Genomic DNA, 22,448 nt, shown 5'->3' with positions numbered 1-22,448 from the left:
AGAGGTCAGGTCCTGCAAGATGCCTGAGTGAGACTGTGTGGAGGCACAAGGAGTGCTCTGAGGAAAGCTTGTGATGATGTAGGGACTGGATGAGTTACTCCTGAGCCAAGTTTCTAGACCTGGGGGCTGTGAGCAGGAATACAGAGACACCCTGGGTTTCTACAGGGCGAGTTTCCATCCAGCTCAGTTGGAGTTGGTCAACTCCTGAGTTGATTCCCTATGGATCCACCTTCTGTACCTCGCTATCCAAGGTCTCTGTGGCTTATTTCACCAGCAGAGAAGTGCTGTCTAAACGTGTGGAAGCTGTTCTGGGTATTGTCAGGTTCCTCACCTGATGAGCCCTGTGCAGTGGGGTTGGAGGTTGAGGAGCAGAAGTAGCAATTAGCTCTGCTGGTGCCGGTGGAGGCCACAGCTAATGACAGGCCTGCCTGCATCTCAGCTCCTCATGCCGATACCACAGGACCATGTCTCGCCCTCCCAGTGCTAGGTAGCCCAGGAGACCGTGTAACTCGGCCACTGTGCCCAGCCTTTGTGGGAAAAGCTGCTTTTAATCACGGTCACCAGCGAAACCCCTTCCTGCGTGCTGAAAGCTCGGGAGTGCTGGTGAGTGTCATGCAGCCACGGGTCCCACCGGCTGCTCCTGGAGCGAGCCTCCTCGGCTACTGCCCGATTCCTCCCCATTTCTTGTGGGCTGCCCTTGTCCTGAGCTGTGGTATCATCGGGAAAAGTTCAGTGCTGTTTGGGATCGTGTTTGTTACTCCTGTGTTCATGTGTCAGACTCAGGAAAATGAGTGGAAAGATCTTAGTCTCTTCCTCATTTTTAGAACATTCTGGGCCTGTGCAAGCAGGTGATTAATATTAGTCACATTTCTTAGTACACTCTTAGGAATGTGTGTACATACTGATGTGGTGCTTGAACCTGTTGGGTTTCTTGTGGCATTGCAAGGGCTGATGCGGGGCACTGGTGGGAGAGAGCTGGCCTACTGTCCATCAGGACACTTTGGGGATGGGAGTGATGTTTCACTGGGGTGCTGAGCTCTGCTCGGAGTTGCTTTCAGTGTTGAAAAAGTGAGTTGTTATCAGTAATCTGCTAACTCAGGAGATCAGAAGTCTCAAATAAGGAATGTGCATACTTCAACATGCAATTTTGTAGTTCAAATGCATGAACTTAAGCTACTGTAAAGGTATGTACTCAGTGTTTAAGAACAAATGTTATTTGCTCATCAGTTGATAAGCAGTATCTTAAGATTTTGTAAATCGACGGCTGTCATATGCCCAGTCTAAATCAGTCTGCAAAACAACTGGTAAGCTTTTTTGTATTAAGACTGGTTAAAAATTCATAAACAGTGACACTTGATGTTGTTGAGAAATACTCGGTTACGAAACCAAGAGTATGCATTTTATTATACATGAGGAGTTCAGTGTTCTCTTCAACTCTTTGCTTCGTTAACTTACGCTAAGAATAGAACATCTGGTTCCACTCTGAGAAGACTATGGAGTTTCAAAACCTGCTTCCCTTTAGTATGGGGTGGATTAAGATCCTGGGAGATTGCCTGCTGCTGTCCTGCCTGGGGTTTTCAGAGGGTGGTGTGCTGGGTTCCTCCTTTCCACAAAAGTTGCTGCTGGTCCTTCGGCAGCTTCACCGCTTGTAGATGTCTGTGTTTGTTGGAGCTGGAGAACTGCAGGTTAGAGGAGAAGCTAGTATAGCAAATGGAGGGATGTACTTGGGGAACTTAAATTAAAAAAATCCATTGTGACATGACAGCCAGGCATCGTTAGCAGTTATTAGAAATTAAACTCGAGTTCAGTAGACAGCTCATAGACCAGATGTAAATGGTCGCTGCTGTTGGACTGCGTTGGGTTCTTAACTGAGAATCCCCTGTCACAGAGAAACACCCAGTGGTATTGCTAAGTGAGAGTTAGAGCTGTTGGGCTTTAACTGTTGGTGAAGTTAGTGAACAAAAAATCCAGAGCCAGCCAAGTCAGGTAATGGGTAAGTAATAGATCAGCTTTATTCACAGCTTCTAGTCTTTTCAGGATCTTGTGAGTGTGAAAATAATGTCTGTGTGGCTCTGTAACCCATGGTACCAATGCAGTGGTTTAAGGCACGGGATTTGAGGTTCAAAAAAGTATAGGTGCTGGGTCTGGGTTTTGAGCTGTCTGCTGCAAGAATTGGATTTGGATCTGTTGGGGTGATGAGATGAAAGGGATTTCAGAATGCTGTGAAAGAGCAATCTAGAGCTGCTAATGAGGAATGCTAAAGAGAAAGGGGTTTCCAAATTCCCTCAGAATTTGACTGTACAGCTAAACAAGCTCGGATGGCTTGTTCCCTCTACAAGGCAATTTTGCTGGTCTGGCAGAGCGTTCCAGCAAAGTTACACCGCGTGACTTCGCTCTTATGTTCTTTAAGCTTCTGTGCTATTCCTGATGGTTTTCCCTTGTGGATGCAGCTCCGGGTTAGACTGAACCAAGCGAGCTAAGTCCTTCCCCTTCAGGGCAGTGATCCGTTTTATCGGCTGAAGCTGCTTGGTGTCGTTTCATCTTAATGGACAGAGGCAGAGCAGATGGGCTCATCCGGCTGGCTGGCTGCTGGGCAAGGGGGGTCCTGTCTGCTCTTCGTGCCGCGGGCAGCCTCCTGTGGTCTGGATGCGCCTGTGTGCGTGACCTCTGCTCACCTGACTTGGACCATGAAAGGGTCGGCACACCTGACCTTTTAAGATGTGGGGTTGGCTCACTGAAGACTCAGACACTTGCCAGAATAAAGACCAGGTTTTGGCAGTGGAAGGCTTTTTTTTTTTGTGTCTTTTATGATATTCAGAGCTGCATTTAGGTGCAGAGTGCTGACCTACAAGCAGCCATGCTTCACCACCGTAACCCTACAGGTGCCTCAAATCTGTTTTTTTTTTTTTAAATTTGACTTGAAAATGTCTTAGGCATTTGGCGTTCTGCTTCTAAGTGTTGAATAAACCTGCCCATGCTGGATCAGAGCATGTTCTCCAGTAAGCCCATCTGAGATATGGAAGCTGATACATCCCCAAGTTATATTAAAAATAAAATAAATCTTTTCAGAATCCTACCATTCCTTATATGAAGGGGGTAGGGGAAACTAGCCCCAAGCCCAAAAGATAAAAATATGGAGTTATTAAATGCCGCCTGTGTTTCAGGATATATCTGAGCTGGCAAATACATTTAGGCTTGGAGATTGCTCTGTGGAAAGTACTTCAGCATTTTGCTAATGTTCACTTCATTTGCACAGAGGGGTAATCCCAGCTCTGGGAGGATGTGACCACTAGCAGCTTTTGAGGGGAATTTTTGGGTGTGAATTGATTTGGCATGCAAATACATACTTTAGTATGATCATTTGCCTGACAGTTTGGGAATTACTTTCATGTGATCTATTGTTGATGTTTCAAAAAATATTAGTAGATTGGAAGAAATGCTCTGCAATATGCTGCTGTAAGTTCAGCTGCTACTAAAAAAAACCCCACACAACCCTGATTTTTTGCGATCTCCTTTTAAAACAGGAAATCAAATGAGAAAGCCTTTGTTTAAAGTATAAGCTGAACTAAAAGGAGTTGTATGTTGGAAAAAATGTCAGCCTAAATGAATTTTAAAGCTTTGTTTAAACATGATATCAAAGTTGTATATTGGGGTATAAACATTCTTGAAATTAGCTGCGGTATAATCCTTTCCCTTTCCTCATGCTTTTATTTTATCAGCATTTTTTTTTTATTTCTAAATGTAAAGAAACTGAGAAATATGATTTTTCTCAAGTAAAACTGAAACTGTCCAAGCCATAAAGGAGCTGTGCAGTTTTACTTCTGCGAGTACCGACAGTTGCCTCGGCTGTTGGAAAGGAGAACTTTATTTTTGGTTTGTTGTGTGTTTTTGCTTTGGTTGGTTGTAAGCCAGCAATATAAAATGCTTGTAGGCCAGCGATGTAAACTAACTCACTATTTTCTGTTGATTATAGTACTGCCGAGATATTTCTGTTGTAAGTTCTGGCAGCGTGCTGCTTCCAATGCGCGTTGGTTTCTTTTGTTTCTGCATGTGAGTTGTCATGGTAATCAGCCAGCGAGCTCACCAGCTCAGCCCCTGAGGATGCTGATGTCAGTCTGCAACAAATAACCTTGGGAGAGGCTTTTGGGGTTACCAGGGTCTCCCTGGGGGACCTCTAGAAAGCCTGATTTTACAAAGCAGGGATGCTGTTACGCTCTGGGTGATGTTGGAGTCGGTGCGCTGCTGACTGGGTTGGCAATTAATTGTTTTTGGGAACTGATTTTCTCAAGGAGTGTGTGAGGTTTGTGTCTCTGGGCTGGTTTTGTTTTTGTTTTTTGCTTGGCAAGGGAAAAATACAAAAAGTCGAGGGTGGAGTTTGCTGGCTTTCAGCACTCGGGACAGTGCTGGAAAAAAAAGGCTGTGATTCACAGCCAGAATTCTGAGCGGCTACAGCACAATTAAGCTATGCAAAAGTTTTGGTTTAAAAAACAAGGGTAAAATGCTAGTATTCTAGAGAAATTAGGCAGAACAAGCAGTTGAGACAATTGTGGCTTTAGATGCAGACAGATGATAGCAAGTGATTGTGCTGAGATGGCTTACCAGGTTATCCGTTCATCAACTGAAAAATGTTGCCTTCTTAGCCTCTTAATAAATTTACAAAGGTTGTTTGCAGTGATAGGTATAAAATGTTCACGCAAATGGTTATCACAGATCAGCTGGCAAATGACTGCTCTGTAAGGTCACTGTAGTTTATTTGCTTGTGGCTTGGAATGGTTGTCCCTTCCAACAAATGGGATGCACCGTGAGTACCAGTATACAAGAAAATATAAGTTGTGATGTTTATCTTTCACAACAGTTGTACAGATGCATTTGAAGAAGGAAGACTGTATAGCTGTGATGCTGAAGTACTGTGACCTAAGCTTTACAGAAATTCAGTTTCTCAGAAAATGAGTTGTTCTTGCCCACTGCAAGAAAAATTGTGTCAGGATCTCATAAAGACCAAGTCTGGAGCGATGTGTTTCCTTTGTGGTGATTCGTTTGTCTGGTTTGGTTATACCTAGGTTGTCTGGACTCTAGTGCTTGTGGGTAAACTGGTATCATAGGTATCATCTCTGGCTGCTTTGAAACCTGTAGAAGTACCCTTAAAAAAAATAAAATAAATCGATATATCTTAATCTTTCCCTGACAGCTCCTGGGGAATCCTTTAAGCACAGCTAACTGTTTTAAGCTAACCCCCTTTTAAGAGGGAAATCCTACTTGATATGCTTTGGTCTCCTTTTCCTGGCTACCACCCTAGTTACTCTTAGTGATGTCGTTCTTCAGGCTGAGATCCTTCAGAAGTTCCTGTCACAACCAGGAACCACCTAGGAGCTACTTTCTGGTGGTTTACTCTAGTATTCTTGTACATTCAGTTTACTTTCCCTGTTTTTTTAAATAAAATCTGTTGTCCCAAAGTTGCTGGCCTTTATAGTCCTATCTATTTAGATACATTTATAGAAAACACATTTCTGCTACAAGTCATTGTTTAAAAACAAGTTCCACTGTATGTAGTAGCTGATATTTGTTACAAGATTGAATTTCCTCTAGTAGGTTATTGAATCTTATTGCATATAACTAATGGAAAACATGGGACAAATAACACTGTCTCAAAACAGTTTGAGGCCCTCCTTATCATTATTAAAAAAGCAACAACAAACAAACAAAAAAACCTACCCATTGCTAGGAACTGGTGTAACTACAACAAAAAATGTGAATGTTTTTGTGATGAATGTGAAAACGGATAGAACAGCTTCCCACTGTTGGCTATAAATATTGAAAAGGCGCAGAAAGGCAATTATATATATTTGAAATGGTGAATAACTTTAAGTGCCTTTCATAATTATGGACTGTGCAGCGAGTAGGAGAGAGCTTTTGTGGTGAAACCATTTTGTTTGCATTTGGACATGCGACCAAAGACTGAATTTTTGACTACAGAACTTAGCTTTTGTGTTAAGCATTTAATTGTCTGACTTCTATGAGTCTGGAAAGCAGGACAGAAATGCACAGCACTACCCTGTAATTTCCTATGCTCATTAGTTTGTGCACTGACTTCTATGAGATGGCAGGCTTTAATTTCCCGTCTACCCTTTCCATGTTTAACCCCATCGTATAGGATGGTTATAATCATGACTGTCTTAATTTCTTTACTTTATTCGGCTAAAAGCTTCATGACCAGCAGGATATGTTGAATCGATTGTATTAATTTTGAGCTGGTGTTAAAAGTCTGTTCCTGTGGGGTGGGTCATTGAACCTTCTAGTTCAGTCATATATTTGAGACGGTTCTGCTGGCAAGATTGAAAACCAGGAACTGTTTATATCATATGTGAATCTGTGAGGCATTACATGGAAGTAGAGGTTTTTAACCCAGTTTCCATTAGAAAAAAAATGTATAGTGCAAAAATAAAGATAAATGAGATTTTATTTCCAGGGGAGCTTGTTTAAATAAAATATATTTGAAAGACAGGAGGGCTGACTGAAGTGTCCCATTTGAAACATCTTGTTTCTCCACATCTATTTTAACACGATCCTATTGTGTTTCTCCAGCCTCTGAATTTTAGAGGCAGTAATGCAGCTAAAGATTTTTGAGAAGCACGTTTTTGTTCTGTACTGGAAGAATTCCCAGTTAAGACAGACCAGGAAAATGAGAATTTTCCTTTTTCTTTAGGAGGTTTTGGAGTTGTTCCTGATGAGCTTCACGTGTGGGTGCTTCAATTCCAGATTGAATTTGCCTGTTCCTTCTGTTTCCAATTGGGTTTGAAAATTCTTTTCCTAACCCAGAACAAATGTGCCTGCCTTTAGTGGAACTAATAATAACAATTTTTTTGTGTGTCAACAAGTCTAAACAAGATCAATACAGTTTCTAGAGTTCTTTCCCACTGCCTGGATGAAGTAGAGGAAGTGAAGGTTTGTGCTGGGTTGCTGCCCTTCTGGTAGAGGCTGATTCCCAAGCTTAGTCATGCCTGATTACTGTGGAGTAATGTTTTGTCATAGGTTTCCTGAAATACAGTACGTGCTAGTTGAGACAAATTCCTGCAGGTTGAGGATGGTAAATTTTTTCAGAGCTCTGGCCACAAGTTTTAAAGTAACTAATTTAGCATTTGGTGGCTCTAACAGACCTTTAAATTAAAAAGTTGCCTTTCAATCTCAGTCGCCCATTTTGAGTATGGATAAGGAGGTATGTTTTTAGAAACTCCTCCATGCAAATTGTCTCCTCATTGTCTTTGGGAGCTGCAGGTTTGAGGAAAGCTGAGCTAGTGCCTGGAGCAGGCAGTTCAGGAAGAGGCAGAATAAATAGGCAGATGGGTGACAAACTAGGGACAGCAAAGCTGCTTTGCTAACCAGCGGGTGTCTTCCTACCCTCTGTATGTGGCTTTGCACTCCAACTGTCTCCAGTGCCACTTGTTCTTGCTTCCCACCCCTCCACTTTACGTTTTTCCTGTGTCAGGCAGAAGAAAAGGGAGAAATTACGATGGCGCTGTGGGATGATGGTGCTTGCTGGAGCAGCTCTGCTGAGCTGACTCCCTGTGCGTCTGTATCAGGAATTTTGAATTTCCTGATGAGCAGCTTGGCTGGGAGGTGGTGGTGCTGCTCCTTCAGAAGGGGAGAGCTGTGTTAGGCTGGTTGGTGTTCTTGTCATCCTAGATGACACTTGGAAACTGAGTATATTAAGAATTAGAAATTTTATTCTATGTTCAGACACAAATTATTAGTTGATTGGTTACTTTTTTCCCCCCACAGTTCAAAACAGTATCTATGTAGCTGCCAGTTCAGTCACTTAATTCTGTATTGAATTGGTAAATTGCTTTCTATTACTTTGGCTCTATTTTTTAATGCCACAGATCTCTGTGTAGCATGCTGTGTAGCAGTAGGAATAACGTGCAGAAAAATGCTGCTGTGGCTTGCAGTGAAGTTGAAAAGAATAATTTATCTCAAATTTCAGTGTATTAGTTTGTATTCTGGCTGGCTTCCCATGTGTCAGCACCCCAGCCCTGAATATGAAGGTCCTGATGTGAGGGAAACAATGTCAAAACTCTGTCCTACATGACAAATCCTTCATTTTAATCTCCTCAGCAAATTACTGGTGGCATGGCTCACTGATGGCCTTCGCTATCCATGAGGAAATGGTTGGCGACCTGCTACGGAGCTTGGATGTGCGCAAGTCGATGGGGCCGGATGGGATCCACCCAAGGGTACTGAGAGAACTGGCGGAGGAGCTGGCCGAGCCGCTTTCCATCATTTATCGGCAGTCCTGGCTATCGGGGGAGGTCCCGGTTGACTGGCGGCTAGCCAATGTGACGCCTATCTATAAGAAGGGCCGCAGGGCAGACCCGGGGAACTATAGGCCTGTCAGTTTGACCTCAGTGCCGGGGAAGCTCATGGAGCAGATTATCTTGAGGGTCATCACGCGGCACTTGCAGGGCAAGCAGGCGATCAGGCCCAGTCAGCATGGGTTTATGAAAGGCAGGTCCTGCTTGATGAACCTGATCTCCTTCTATGACCAAGTGACGCGCTTGGTGGATGAGGGAAAGGCTGTGGACGTGGTCTACCTTGACCTCAGTAAGGCTTTTGACACCGTTCCCCACAACATTCTCCTCGAGAAACTGGCTGCTCGGGGCTTGGACTGGCGTACGCTTCGCTGGGTTAGAAACTGGCTGGATGGCCGGGCCCAGAGAGTTGTGGTGAATGGAGTCAAATCTGGTTGGAGGCCGGTCACTAGTGGAGTCCCCCAGGGCTCGGTACTGGGGCCGGTCCTCTTTAATATCTTTATTGATGATCTGGATGAGGGCGTCCAGTGCACCCTCAGTAAGTTTGCAGATGACACCAAGCTAAGTGCGTGTGTCGATCTGCTCGAGGGCAGGAAGGCTCTGCAGGAGGATCTGGATAGGCTGGAGCGATGGGCTGGGGTCAACTGCATGAAGTTCAACAAGGCCAAGTGCCGGGTCCTGCACCTGGGCTGCAACAACCCCAAGCAGAGCTACAGGCTGGGAGATGAGTGGCTGGAAAGCTGCCTGGCCGAGAAGGACCTGGGAGTATTGGTGGATAGTCGGCTGAATATGAGCCAGCAGTGTGCTCAGGTGGCCAAGAAGGCCAACGGCATCCTGGCCTGTATAAGAAGCAGTGTGGCCAGCAGGTCGAGGGAAGTGATTGTGCCCCTGTACTCGGCTCTGGTGAGGCCGCACCTCGAGTACTGTGTTCAGTTTTGGGCCCCTCGCTACAGGAAGGACATGGACGTGCTCGAGCGAGTCCAGAGAAGGGCGACCAAGCTGGTGAGGGGTCTGGAGAACAAGTCTTACGAGGAGCGGCTGAGGGAGCTGGGCTTGTTCAGCCTGGAGAAGAGGAGGCTCAGGGGAGACCTCATCGCTCTCTACAGTTACCTGAAAGGAGGCTGTAGAGAGGTGGGGGTTGGTCTATTCTCCCACGTGCCTGGTGACAGGACGAGGGGGAATGGGCTAAAGTTGCGACAGGGGAGTTTTAGGTTGGATGTTAGGAAGTACTTCTTTACCGAAAGGGTTATTAAGCATTGGAACGGGCTGCCCAGGGAGGTGGTGGAGTCACCATCCCTGGAGGTCTTTAAAAGACGTTTAGATGTAGAGCTTAGGGATATGGTTTAGTGGAGTACTTAGTGTTAGGTCGGAGGTTGGACTCGATGATCTTGAGGTCTCTTCCAACCTAGAGAAATCTGTGAATCTGTGAATCTGTGATAAGTCCATGCATACCTGGGCATGCTCCTGCACAGCAACTGTGAGAAAGTTTATTTTTTCTGCTGCCGGGAAGCTGAAGGTAGAGTACTTCATCTTCATTTGTGTACAGCAGGGATTTCGGTATCAGCAGGACTGGATTTTTGTGTCATGCTGTAAGTCTGTTCAGTCTGTACCTGGCTTTGCTCCTGACTTTGACAGCTTAATATTTGCAAGGTGTGAGCTCACTCTCAGAGTAAGGTTTTGCCTTACCTTTTGGTTTTGTCTTGCCTTTGGGTTTGTCTGGGATAGCTGAAGTTGCTGCCGCCCTGTCTGCCCTGGCTTTCCTTCAGAGGCTGTGGTCTCTGAAGGCAGGGCCGTGTATGTCCTCCGGAGCTGCTCTTTGTGAGAGCCTGGCACGTTCGTGCGGACTGGCTCATGTACACAAACCTGCTCAGGAGCAGATGTCTGCTGCGGACACGGACTTTTCTGTTTAAGCTGGATGAGTTGCTGCAGTAGTCTGGCCTGTTTCTTTTGGCAATGCTGGCACTGCTTTGGCCTTAGGGAGCAGTACAGGCAGGTGCTAAATTAATGATAGAGAAATAAATGCTCGGTATAGGTACCTGAATTGCTGAGGGCCAAATGATTTCAGGTGCTGGATGCAATAAAAAAAAAAGGGGAAAAGGACAGGATCCTACAGCTATAAGGAAAGAGACAAGACAAGACTTCAGCAATGTTGGTTTTGATTGTGGCTCACTATTCCTCACTAGGAAGAAAAACTGCGCTTGTTAGTATATGATTTGATGGGGTAAAAAGGCATTAAAATACTTGAAGGGGAAAGAAAGGTTCCATTTTAAGCTAAAATAACCATTCAGCGACATCAAAACTACACGTGCCCCTTCCCTGCTAGCAGTTTCGTAATGCACGTAAACCAGCAGAAGGCTTTAAGGTCCCGCCTTCATCTCCCTGAGCCGGACAACGTGGGCCTCGTGGTGATGTCTCGAGCGGTGCTGAGCACACTGGGGACAGCAGGCGGGGAGCCGCCATTTTCCCAGCAGTGCAACCAGGTGGCTTGGGTGCCATGCTGGGCCTGAGAGGTGTGAGCGGGCTGGGACCGCCTGCACCGTGGCCTCTGCTCGCAACCTGCGTCCTCCCTGGGGGTTTGCTCTCAGGTCCCTCAATCTGAGCTAAAGATGGGTTATTCTGACAAGAGCTGGCCTCTTAACCTGTAGTATATAGTCAGCAGGCAGGTAGTTTGGAGCCTGAGGTGAATATCAGGTGCTTTGAGAAGCTCCTCTTTTTCCCCTCCAAGGAAATAAATTAGGGAATTAGCTTGTATTTTTTTCTTACCCTTTGATTCAAAATGAAACGAGCTATTGTAAGAGTAGGATGAAAGCTTCTCTGCGCTTTCTTTCCATGACTGCACAGAAATGAGCGAATTTCTCACTATCAGAGGAATGAGTATCTCAGACCAGCATTTTGCTTTTCAACTGTGGCAAGGATGATAAACGGTTGAGTTAGGCTGGCAGTTTCACACTTACTACAAAGCGGGATGGAAAAAGTACAAAACTTCGAGGGAGGCTTAAATTTTTCAGTCAAAAGTAGTGAATTTCGAGGTGTATCTATCACTTCAGTAAAGTGAACGTTTCTTAAACTGCTGTGAATTTGGGGGCAATGTTCTGGGTTTGGCTTGTGTAACTGAAATTACCATGTTTGAAACAAATGCAACATCTGTACATAAACAAATGCAGATTTTTATTAGAAATTTGGAGATTCCATTAGAATATTTGGAGATTCCATTGACATATTTTTACAAACTGTTGCCAAGATCTTTATGTAGATCTCAGTTCTTGTAGCAAGATCAGCCAAGTCTTTACATTGTCATTGCAATCATCTTTTTTCAATTGATAAAGTCAGAAAGCAGAAAGCTGGTGGTTTCTCAGTACTTTTTGTATAAATCGCCCTTGCTGTCGCAGAGTGTTTAACCAGTTGTATCGGTTATGGTGAGCTTTGCTCCTTCTGACTTACAAGCTGTTATAAAGTATTCGATTCTTTTTTTAAATAAGAGAAACTATAAAGAATTACTTTCTCTGAACTTTTGATGGCTCAGTCTGCCACCTTGTGGTAATTTAAGTACATATATTGTAAAAACAAAAAATACATCAGACTGCTGCCATTCGTATGCTTTTATACATTCTGGGGATTAGCGTTAACATGCTGTGGTCCTGAAAACTACTTATCTCAAAAGATGTTTAAGTCCCAGTGTTGCTGAATTTAATTGCATCTTTTAAGGATTTTCTCAACTATTCTGCTTAAATATAAAGACAGATCGTGTCCATGAAAGAGAAAGTTCTTTTCCTGAGAATTTTGAATTTTTAGCTTTTTGGCAATTGTCTATAATACCAAAATTGAAAAATTTCGTAGCCTAAGTTTGTGTGTATGTGTGAATTTTTTTTGGGGGGTAGAGGAAAGGTGGCTTTTATTCTGCCACTGTTTCAAACATTCTGAATTTACTTAGGATTTTAAAAGATGTGGTGCAAATATTTCTGAAGGACTCCTGCATTCCATTAACTCACTTTTAATCAAGACGTTCAAACAACACTAAAACATCCATGTTTGATAAAAATGTTTGCTAACTAAACAAAGCATAGCTTTTCCAGAGATAAATTGAAAACAGAGGTGACTAACGGGGATACTGTATTAATCTTTGGATTATTTTTTTTCAAATTGCTTTCCTACTTTTTAATGCTGCCGAACGGGAGTGTGCAGCGCCTACTGGCAGTATATGAAAATATATTCAGTGCTTTTGGCTGGCTCTTTTTTTTTTTTAATCTTGCACAGTTATGCAGAATTTAATGACAGGGTTGATACTTGAATTTGTTACTTAAATTTCAGTGCTAAGCTTTTGGTGCTAGAGGGAGCTGTTTGCTGTTAGACACCCTGTGGGAAGGTTCTGCCTGAAGAATGGGCTGCAGCTCTTATCAGGAGCTGTTGTCTGATCCAGTGCTGGTGCACATCACCTGCAATGCTGAAATGTCTGTTGGTTTCAACAGGAGAACAAAAGGTCTGCGGATCCCTTTTACCATGCACTTTTGCTTTTACAGCTGTGGGTCCATGTAACCAGGCATCTTCAGTGGTTCTTCTGTCAGGCAGTGAATCCTTCACTGCATGTAAAACCCACGCCACTACAGAGAAACCTCAGTGCCAGCGCTGAGGGCAAAGGGTTATTCTCCTTTTCAGCGCCTGTCTGTTGTTACACAGGCTTGCTGAAAACAACTTACAGCAGCACCTTCTGACCAGGCTTTTGCTAGTAGCAATGGGTTATGTGGAAGTCTGATCCCCAGTGATCCACTCCCAGCTCCCTGGGGCGGCTGGTGGCTTGGGCAGCTGAGGCACTGCAGTGCCACTAGGACAGACGGGCTTGTGGCTCCTGGGGGTCCCTGCAAGACAGCAGCAGACATGAGCTTTTATATGTTTTTATTAGTATAAAATGGGGGTGTGAGGGAAGGTGTAGAACAAACCTGCAAGTAGCTGTTTTTTTTTCCTCCTCAAAGTCGCATGTACAAGGTCCCTCCATCCCAGATCATGCATAATTGTCTTTGTCCTTCACGCATCCTCTGCTCCTCGCAGGAGGACCAAAGCCTCCAGAGGACAAGGGAACAGAAGGACCAGAACAGAAGTGAAGTCAAAGTTTTCACTTGTGCATTTCTTCTGCTTTTTCAAACTGAGTTTTTCCTTTTTTTTAGTGTGAGGAAAAAATCATTCTTTTAGGTATTGAATGAAAGACATTTATTTAGTTTCAACCACTGACTGTAACTCCTGGTGTCTTTGCTTATCTGTAGAGTGGTTTAAACAAGTACAGTAACACTTGTACAATAATATACTAAACTACATCATATTTTTATTTTTCTTAATTAACATTAACTTCTCCTGGGGGAATTCAGAGCTCAAGTCTCCTTCAGAGCATCTCACATGGCATTCTTTCACTGTGCCTGGACACTGAAGTATCTCTGTACTCGCATTCAGTTTTAAATAAAGTTTTCACAGTGACAAAATATTTCACAAATTATTAGTTTTGAGAAACTGCATTACTTGAAAACATATTCTTATAGTGAGTTACAAGGGTGTTAGTTTATTCTCAGCTTTCTGTCAGCCTCAGCTAGTTGTTGTGAGCTACTGGTTTGTTTTTCAAAGAACCAGTTTAAAAAATGGATGGTGAAACAGTATCAAATCCATGAGCCAAAGTTAAATCATCATAGATGTTGTGGGCTGAAATCAAGCTTTAAGTGTTGTAGTGATCTAACATCAGCAAACCCTTGAGATTGATGTTAATACTTCCACAGTTGCATCTTGGGAAGTTTTAGTCTTGGGTGATGTTTTCATCTCTTTATTAATTTTTTTTTTGTGTCTGGGTTTCAGAGTTCCACAGTAAATTTAAAACTAAATGTAAAATTTGTCATGTAATTAGTATTTAATTTATTTTTTTTGGTTATTTCATGCCAATAATTGACTGTTCATGCCATCTTTTTTCTCACTTAAGCTTGTGGTTTAGCTTCCATTTGACAAAGGTACAATTTTTTAAACATTTACACTGGGTTATTTTGCAGACTATTTTTGCACTTTTTTCTTTTCCCTTGAACTTGAAAAGACTATTTTCTTGTGAGCTTGCTTTATGGAGTAAATGAAAGTTCTTGGGTACACTGGCATTGGGAAGCAGGGCAGTTGCACCATAGCTCACTGGAATTCTGGACCAGGCTTGTTTACTGAACACGAGCAATGACGGCAAAAGCAGAAAGGTTTTCTGTGTTTGAATTTTATGATGTGGTCATTAGCACCATCCTTCCCTGTGTTAGTTTCCGAAGTAGAATCAAAGGTATTCATGCAGGTTGCGTTTGATTGCCTGTAAATGTGTTATTTCCAATATTCCTGCTGCCCGTAACAGGAGAGCTTTAGATGCTTTATAAAAGCAGCATTTTAACAGCTTGTACCAAATTAAAATCCTAATAATGTTTTCCATATGTTTTCAGGATTTGGAGATTGTGTATTCCTATTTACATGGAATGGAAGCCTTGTCTAATCTGCGAGAACATCAGCTAAGGTATGATGCTTTATAAGAGCTACTGCTTATGTGTGGGGAAAAAAGGTTTACACAGTTGTGTAGTAATAAACATTTCTTACAGACACAATCTTCTATTTAAGGTATATTTCATAGAAAGCATGGAAATAATATTTTATTAGGTGTTTGTCACTGTCATTTGACACTCCCATCAAAAAGCAAGAAGATGGCTGCCAGAATTTTTATTATCCTTTCATTTTATTAAAATGGAATTCCATGATTTATATGAAGGAGTACATATTTTTTATTACAGACTTTTTACGGAAGTTTTGAACTTGCATGGTAGTAGGTATAATCAAAGTTGAATACAATAAAGAAAGTGGTAATGTTTCTACTTTAGAATGTTTTCAGCTGAAAATAGTTTTGTCAGTGTTTTAAACTCTTCTCACTGAAGCTTCTTCTATCATGGGTATGAACCAGCCCTGAATGCATGTAGAAGGGCTACATAGAAATAATTTTGAATTGCTTCTGATAGCAAGGTGAGTGTGTAGTGTCTTGCTGCCTCTTGTTTGCGTCTCTCCATTGAAAAAGGCCTACTGAAATCTACTTATGTACCTCAGTCTCCAGATCTTGTGTCACCTTGAGTGTCTGGACAGCTAAGGATTTTGTATTGGAGACGCTCACTATACTTTAGACTGTGTCTTTGACAGACCTGCTACTGTGGTTATCCTTCTTGTTTCTTAATAGAACTTCATACTGGAAGGTTTCCAATGGAGAAGCAAATCAAAGATAAATATATGCTAGTCTGGAAGATTTGTTTGGGGAGCTGTATGGAAAAGTAAAGAGGATAGTCTTCTCCCTGAAAGAGAGAAAGTAGAGCTGGGCAGAGGACAAGCACAATTTACTTTGGGTTTGCCTTTGATATCAAAATTTGAAGCTGAATTTTCCTATTGCCATAGGAGTGTTTTTAACACTTTTTATCAATTTCCTATCCAGACGATGCATAATTCACAGCAAATCCTTGTTATTGATTTAAAAAACGTAAGCGTAATCCTCAGTGACAATCAAAGGCCTGTTAAATTCTAAGTTAGATACTTCATTGTTGCATGAACATGTTCATGATGGCAGACATGACAACATTTAGAAAACAAAAATTCAGTTAAAACAAGTATAAGAATGTTGCTTTGGCCATAAAATAAAATTTCTTCCAGGAACTGTCAGGAATTCAGCTGTCAGGAAAACAGGTGATGGGTTGAATTTATCTGCCATAACTGAAATAACATTTTTTTTTGAAACAGTCACTTTTATTTCATTATTTTTGAAATATTTAAGGCATTAAAATAGTATACATTAATGAAGTAAATAAATAGGAGGCTTGGTAACTATACATTGCTCTTGTGTACCATACCTTGAATTCAAAAGCTGGCTATCACTGCATCCATTTATTACTTTATTGTCCTAACGCTTTCTTCTTGTATGTATGCATGTGTGTATCCCTATATGCTCCTTCTGCGTTCTGTTACGGGTGGGTGCGTTTTCTTTTCAGACTTTGAGACTAAAAGTAATGCTTTATGTACAATGTACAACTTCTGGTCCTGAAGGAAAGGCTGCACATAGTCCAAATCACTTAAGTAATGCAATAATCATGGAAGCAGTCTATTATTTGGGTTCTGTTTCAGTTTGTGCTTCCTTTTGTGCAGAAGTTTTAGAAAAATTATGTGATACACATGCAAATGATACTTAGTAAAATAAACAAAACATACAAACAAAAACAACAAACTAATAAATGTCATCATCAGATTTCTTTTCCCCATAAAGTACTTTAATAAAGTAATTTAAATAAAAACTTCCAGATGTACTTTATATTATTTTTAAAGACTTGCATTTATTTGATTTTAAGTCATTGTTTCAGTTGTCTTCACACAAATATCTTACTACCAGCTGAGTCTTGTAAGAGTATTTGGACATCAGTGTGTTTCTGGCAGATATAAAAAGGAGGCCTGCACATCTCCTGTATGCTCTACAAGGAAGGAGATTGAATTACTATTATTTTGCATCCTGGGGCTTGACAACATTTGCCACATCTGAAGATGCTGAAGCAACTTTGACTTGATTAATGCTCTTTTAAGTTCTAATTTCTGGTCTCTTGCTTCGTCATTCTGTCGGAGTCTTCATTCCCAAGCCAATGTCCTGTAATTGTGAGAAAATAAAAGGTGGAGTTTTCTTTCTCCCAATGTGCTCACGACACGTTCTGCAATATGAATGTTGACTTCAAAGTAGCCTGTGTAATTACTTCTCCTTTGAATGTAATCATGGCCTCCTTCCAAAGTATTTTCTGTTTTGCTATTATATGCAAGAGTTTCAGAATATCAAGTTTTACATAGCTGGAGTTGAGCTGATGTTAACTTGTTTACAAAGATCAAAGCATGCACATATGGTTACATGGTATGTTGATTTGTACTTTTTGGCTTCCTGTTCGGAATGAGGTTCTTGCTGAGGAATGTGTGGAACTTGGGCTAGCTCTCCCAGCACACTACGTTCCTAGAAGAGAGCTTCTGTTTGCAGTGCCATACATGGGAAAGGCTGGATTCCCTGCAGATGTGGGACAAAAAGCTTTTATAGCATCCTTTAGGAAACAGCATTTCTTGTGGCTGTGGGATGCCTCAAAAACTTCTGAGATGCATTAAAACTGTTGGAGTAAATATAGCCTTCAGTAGTGAATAATCTACCTTGTGGTTTGCTGATGAGCTCATCTTGAATTTATTACGTGTGTTTAGGAGATGGACAAAGATCACATTTGAGTGCAAATTCAACAGCAGTATTGACCAGAACTAAATCAGTTTTTAAAATACTTGAAGTAATAGTCTAGTTTTTACTGTAACTTACAGTAAGTGCAATTTCTAACTGTTCCAGTTTAACACAAGAATTGAAATGCTTGTCTACCTTCTGTACAAGGCATTTTCTCCCCTATTACCATCATAATAATGGTACCAAAATGCTCTAAAACTCAAGAGCCAGTGGTGAACTTTTGTGACTTTATCAAGAATGTACTTCCTCTGCTTCAAATTCATATGGGAACAAAACTTGCTTGTTAAAGTGATTCTGTTTCCTATAACTCCTACTCTTGGATGGCCTGTTGCCCAGAATCTTTTCAGACCAGTAGGGTACAGACTATCCAGCATGTTCTATAAGGAGTATTTTCATTTTAAAATTTGATATCTAACAATGACTGTTCATTTTCTTCTGGTATGTTGTCACCAATAACCTCATGTCCACTTGTAATGAACCTCTCAAAGCAGAGGACTGGTGGGAGAAGGTGAGGAGCCAGGCACTGGAAGCAGACAGTAGCTTTTCGGTTTCTGTATAGTTTTGGCAAGGTTGATTCTATGGTGGGAAATGGTGTCTGAAAAAGAGGAAGCTCTGTGGTTCAAAAAGCTTCTTGCTGTGCAAGGAAGACAGATTTTTCATTAGCAGAAAGTTGTATACAATACATGAGACTTAGTTATATACAACGCAGAAATTGCTTATAAGAGGAGTTCTCGGAGATGGTCCAAAGACTAAATCCAAAATACTGTGTGTGGGTGAAGGGTGAAGGTGATTAAGCTTGATTCTTGAACAAATGGAATTAGGATCTAAATTCTTTATGAAAAATTTCTGAATTATCAAGGTACCACTACAAACCTGTCACTTATGGACAGAAAAAGGATTGTTTTTTAGTGAGCAGACATAAGTAAAATCCTGAAAGAGATGAGGGCGAGGGAAACTTTTAGCAGCCTATTGGCTATTGAAATGAATAAATTAGGAAGTTAGCGTAAACAACGATAAGCCTTTTAAATGGCACACCAAACCCAAATCAGCTCTTTTGGACCTCTTGTCAACTTCTTTGAGCCTTCTTGCTGAGGCACTTTTGTCTGCTTTTATGATACTGCTATGGATAGCCGATCATTGGCACACTGAGGTTCTGAAGACAAATCCTGCAAGGGATGAGAATTTCTTTCCTAAATTTAAATATAGTTTCTCATTTGGATGTTCATAGAGCCTCTTAGGCAAATCTCTGGCTGACTGTCTGTCAAACAGCCCGTGTGTTTGTGGTCAGCTTCAGTGCCCTGGGATGTCCAAGGGAGGCAGTGGGTTTTGTTTCCTTCCCACCCTCAGTAAATTACTGCGCCCATTTCCTTAAGACAATAGACAGAAATGTGTTTTTTTTCCTTCCCACCAAGTTAATGTTGTGTTTCCTAGTATGTGGTAAGGCCTATTATAGTTGCTCTCTGTTATGCATTCGCTATTTGCCTGACAAATGCGGCATAAGTGTTTTAATCCTCCTCCCTAGACAGAGGATTTTCCTACAGGAAATGCTCTCTACTTTGAGCCCTCTGGGATTTTAGCATTAAAATCTGTTGGTAATTTTTTAAGTTAAGTTGCTGAATTCTAACAAAATGATTGTTAGAATTGATTTACCATGTTTTTTTACATTGATTTATCATGCAGCATAAGTTATTGTATTATCTATTGAGCTTGAACGTGAGCTAATGCAATGTGATCGTCTGTTTTTTTTAAAGGTTGCATTGTTTCTTCATAGAGCAATGTACTTTTATCAGATAACTTTATAAATGAGATCAGTATCATTTTACCCACTTTATAATTTTTTTTATGGGAGCAATTACATGTAATGTCCTAAATCAAATCTGATCTTGGATAAACTAATAACTCTAATGCTTAGACTTAATGATTTATTCTCTTAAATTAAGAAATTAGCTAAGCTTTAAAATGATGGTTAATTTCTGTAAGGGCTGGAGGCAAATGTGAAAATGCTGACTAACTTCAGAAAGTGAAGCCTTTTGTGACACTGATACAAATCGTAATTAAAAATGACTTCTTTCTCTTTCAGACTGATGTGTGAAACTGTTAGATATGAAAGGCATGAAGCAAATGAAGTCCTATACTAGTAAGTGTTTCTTCTTCCCTTCATATGGTGTTAATTCTAATTATATTCTGAGTAATTCATTCTGAAGTGTGGACAGCATTTAATGCCATCTCCCTCCCCCAGTGCAGTCTGTAAACATCAGTAAGCTACTCCATTTTCATCATGAAACAATGGAGAAATTTACTGGTTCTGGGGAGAGAGCTTCTAGTGACTTACTTGCTGAAGTGTGTTATATTTTTTGTATTCAGTGAGATTTTACAGAATTAGTATGTGGGATGTCTTCTCATTAGAATAAGTTGTCATTTGGTTTCGCATCAGTTTTGTCAAAGTAGTAGTGACCAGCATCTCACGCCAGAGGTGCCAAATCGACAAATCTAATGTGGCTTGTAATTAACTGGGATGTGATCTAATGTCATCTCAGATTTACAATAAACATCTGAGAGCTGCAGTTTCTTCTTTTACACAATCAACTTACTGGTTGATTTATACAATCAGCATTTATACAATCAGCTTACTGGTTGATTGTATAAACGGTTAAATAGGTTTATCAGATTTTCATTCACTGCAGCTAGTCCAGGCTCTAAATGAAGATTTGCTGGGTTGTCTGGTATTATTTGAATATTAATGCATGCAAAGAATGCACCTGTGTACCTCTTTTATGCATATGTATTTTTTTTCCTGCATTGACCATCATAAGGAAGATGTGATTGAACAAACTTCAATGCTAAGCCTTGACTATTCCACAAGGTTAAATTAATGTCTACTGAAACATATTAATCATTTACGTATGGGAAATGCACAAGGTCAAAGTCTGTAGATGGGTAGATTATTTTGTAATCAGATCAATATAATCTTTGTAATTAATTTTACAGATTAATTTGCCAGTAACCATTGTGCTGGTGTTTTGTCCTTCTGTAGCCAGTTGGGTTTTGTGTCCATTATGTGTCCCAGAGTTTTTGTTTAGTTGTAATGTCTTGGCTCATTCTAACCATTTGAATTATATGCTGAATTAATCAAGGCTACTACTTACACATAAAAGCAAAGCAGGGAAAGTTATCAGGGAATACATGTCTAAGAAAATAAAATCTGCAAACAGAAAATTGTGAAATCAGGGTTAACATGAAGTGCTTTTTGCCAATCCTTTGCATTGATTCACTTTGTCACTCCTTTCGTGTGACTTCATCTTCACCTTGGTTGTTTGCCTGTCATTCCTATTTACTCACTTCTTGACATTTTTTTTCTCCTTGATTTATTCGGTAGATTTAATAGGCAGTTTGGCAGTTTCTACATATAGATGCTAATGCAAAATGCACTTGCTCTAGCATTTCACATCTCTGAAAAAAATTGATAAAATCATTCAGTGTTATCTTTTGGGTTCAGCCTATTAAATATTAGATCAAAGTTTTGAAGTCATGAGTGTATATTATGTCAATCTGAGTTGTAGGTTTATATTTTATTTTAATGGGCGATTTGAGATCTGTGTGGACAGAGAATCCCTCAGACCCCAAAATCTAATTTCAACATTCTATTTTTAGCACAATAAACCTGGAGAGATACCTTTTTGTGCTGCATAAATTCAACGTACATACAGGGAATGGCATTCTTCTAGGCAGAACTCCAAATTTATAAAGTACATGTTATGAAAAACTCTTAGACTACTGCAGGGGATAAGCAATATGATAAAGGTTAGAATCAATGCGCTTGGTTATAAGATTTAGGAAATGAACTTGGAGCACACAACCTGGTCGCTTGCGTTGAACGTGTCAGAATTCTTCACTCAAAGTTCTTCTTTCTTTCATGGAGGCTAAGGGCTTTTTTGTTTGTTTTTCAGTTTAAATGGGAAGTCTAAGTCAGCTTTTTTCCCAGCAATGATATGATTTGCATGGAAATTTGAAATTGGGTGCTAATCTTCTGCGTTCATTAGAAAAATCTATTAAAATAGCTGCAACTGTTGGAGCTGTTAATTGACCTGTGTGTGTGACCTCCCTGAGGCACAGCTTAATGTCTTAGTGAGAATAAGCTAAATTCTTATCTGTAGATGCTGTTTATTTTATCAAATTTCATTCACTGTTAAAATTTTGTTTCTATATGCGTTGTCAGCTGTATTTATAAAAATGGTAAATTTCTGTTGCATATAGGCAATGCTGAAAATAATAGTCTGCATTCGGTATAAACACAGACAACTTTTTATTTTCTGTTTTTAAAGAAGTTGTTAATGTTCTAAGTGTCTCTGTAGATCCTTTTTTATTGGCCAAAGGGATAAAATGGAGCACGTTGTTTAAAATTGGCTTATCTGCATTTACTTTACTATCAGCGGGTGTGCATGGTAGTGACAAATTCTCAAACCCTACGGCCATATCCCTGTTTAAATGGAAACTGGGTTATTAAGAGTGGCAGTTCAGCTCGAGTTATTCTTCATTTGCCAGTCATCCCACTACTTTCATTTGATGGGAGGTTAATGATAAAAGGGCTTAAAACCTTCAAGGCAAAGTTACAGAATTGAGATTTTACTTGACACGCATACCTGGCTTTTTTTACCTGCTTCATTTATTCAAATCTACCTAAAAATACTATTTAAAAATATTGAGTTTGGTCACTTGATGCATATTTTGTGGGTAGTTCAAAGAAAAAAATGGTTTTTTTCATAACCATGTAATAGTCACAGCTGTCATATCCAAAAGTAAGTTTCTAATTAACATTTTTCTTGGAAACCAAAGTTTTAGGAGATTTGTAGATAGATGGTGCATGTACC

At 40.7% G+C, this 22,448-nt stretch overlaps 1 protein-coding gene across 6 annotated transcripts in view; it reads left to right on the top strand.

Moving 5' to 3' along the window:
- RAPGEF2 (Rap guanine nucleotide exchange factor 2) overlaps positions 1-22,448 on the top strand; it is a 184,704-nt gene that overhangs the window by 41,880 nt on the left and 120,376 nt on the right. For all 6 annotated transcript variants that reach the window (XM_083832688.1, XM_083832686.1, XM_083832689.1 and 3 more), the window contains exons 2-3: positions 14,744-14,814; positions 19,661-19,717. In XM_083832688.1, the coding sequence (XP_083688814.1) occupies positions 14,744-14,814; positions 19,661-19,717 (128 nt within the window). The remainder of the gene's footprint in view (positions 1-14,743; positions 14,815-19,660; positions 19,718-22,448) is intronic.

Source organism: Anser anser (genome assembly GCF_964211835.1).
Source record: "Anser anser genome assembly, chromosome: 4".
Taxonomy (NCBI): domain Eukaryota; kingdom Metazoa; phylum Chordata; class Aves; order Anseriformes; family Anatidae; genus Anser; species Anser anser.
Note: the sequence above shows the minus strand (reverse complement) of the source record. Positions and strands in the feature narration are given on the sequence as shown.